At 59.7% G+C, this 1,138-nt stretch overlaps 1 protein-coding gene across 1 annotated transcript in view; it reads right to left on the bottom strand.

Annotated features, from left to right (window-relative positions):
• Positions 1–335: 335 nt before the first annotated feature.
• Positions 336–1,138, bottom strand: part of PTSG_10628 (uncharacterized protein) — a gene marked incomplete at both ends in the record, with an annotated part of 5,981 nt that continues 5,178 nt past the window's right edge. Inside the window, 2 exons of the mRNA XM_004988106.1 lie at positions 336–380; positions 433–750. Of these exons, the coding sequence (XP_004988163.1) occupies positions 336–380; positions 433–750 (363 nt within the window). The remainder of the gene's footprint in view (positions 381–432; positions 751–1,138) is intronic.

The following is a 1,138-nucleotide window of genomic DNA, read 5'->3' as shown; positions in this document are numbered from 1 at the left end:
CAACTGTCTTAGACCTGCTCGCAGGGCCCTCCCCGCCGCTTTGTACGTCCTTACGGCGAGGATGGAGGAGAGCAAGGCTGATATAACCCCCCCCACCCCTGGTTGCACACAAGGAACTATTCTCCTTGGCCGACAAGGAAAAGAGGAGCGGCGGGGGGGGGAGGAAGAAAGTAGGGTGATGTGTGTGTGTGGTTTGTGTGTTTGTGTGTCACCACGCTGCTGCTGCTGCTGGTGTGTGCGTGTTGATGATGATGAGGACAACGAGGATGTGGTTGTGTTGCGGCGCAGCTGTGCTGGGCTAGCGTCGACGCTACCGCTGGTGTTGTGGCTGCCGCTCACACCGCGCCCACGACCACCATCGCTTTCGTCACTACCCGTGCCTGCAGGCAACGCGCTGCCAAACGCAGCAGCAGTCCCTGCCCTCCCAGGTACGGCGACATCCTGCACATACTCCAAGTTCCTGCTGTTGATGACATAGAGTCGTGATCTTCCGTCATCCAGTGCGCTCAGGTCGACTGCTGCTCGCGAAATGGCGTGAATGTACACGCCGTGCGGCGCCTCCGGCTGGAACACGATGCGACACAGCACCCACTTGCCCCCGCTCGGGTCGACGGTGGGGATGGACCACAGGTGTAGGACAGCTCGCAGGAGCGTGCGCGCCGTTGTGTCGCGCGTGACCGTGACGAGGCGGGAGGACAGGTCCGATTTGAACACGCGCACCACCTGATGGTTCACAGGGTCAAATGTGCTCTGTGGGCGAGAGGGAAAGGAGGGGCAGGGGGGGGGGGAGGAAGGGATTGGGGTGAGGTGTGTGTGTGTGTGTGTGTGTGTGTGTGTGTGTGTGTGTGTGTGTGTGTGTGTGTGTGTGTGTGTGTGTCAATGGATTGTCGTCAGTGGTGGTGGTGGTGTGTAGGAAGGTGGCGAGTCGCGGCACACACCACATACAGGTTGACTCGACAACAACAACAATAGCGCAACCACAAGACACTCACAGCACAGCACCCCGGATGAAACACCACCCGTGCATGGTCCAACCACTGTGTTTTCAGCAGTACCTGCATGTTGATGAGCTCCCGCACGTCATGCGGCAGTGCACTGACGCCGCCAACATCACCGCCCGCTGTGGATGATGTTGATG

The sequence above is a fragment of the Salpingoeca rosetta genome, assembly GCF_000188695.1.
Source record: "Salpingoeca rosetta unplaced genomic scaffold supercont1.38, whole genome shotgun sequence".
NCBI classification, from domain to species: domain Eukaryota; class Choanoflagellata; order Craspedida; family Salpingoecidae; genus Salpingoeca; species Salpingoeca rosetta.
The sequence above is the reverse complement of the archived record's forward strand: the minus strand, read 5'-3'. Positions and strand labels throughout refer to the sequence as shown.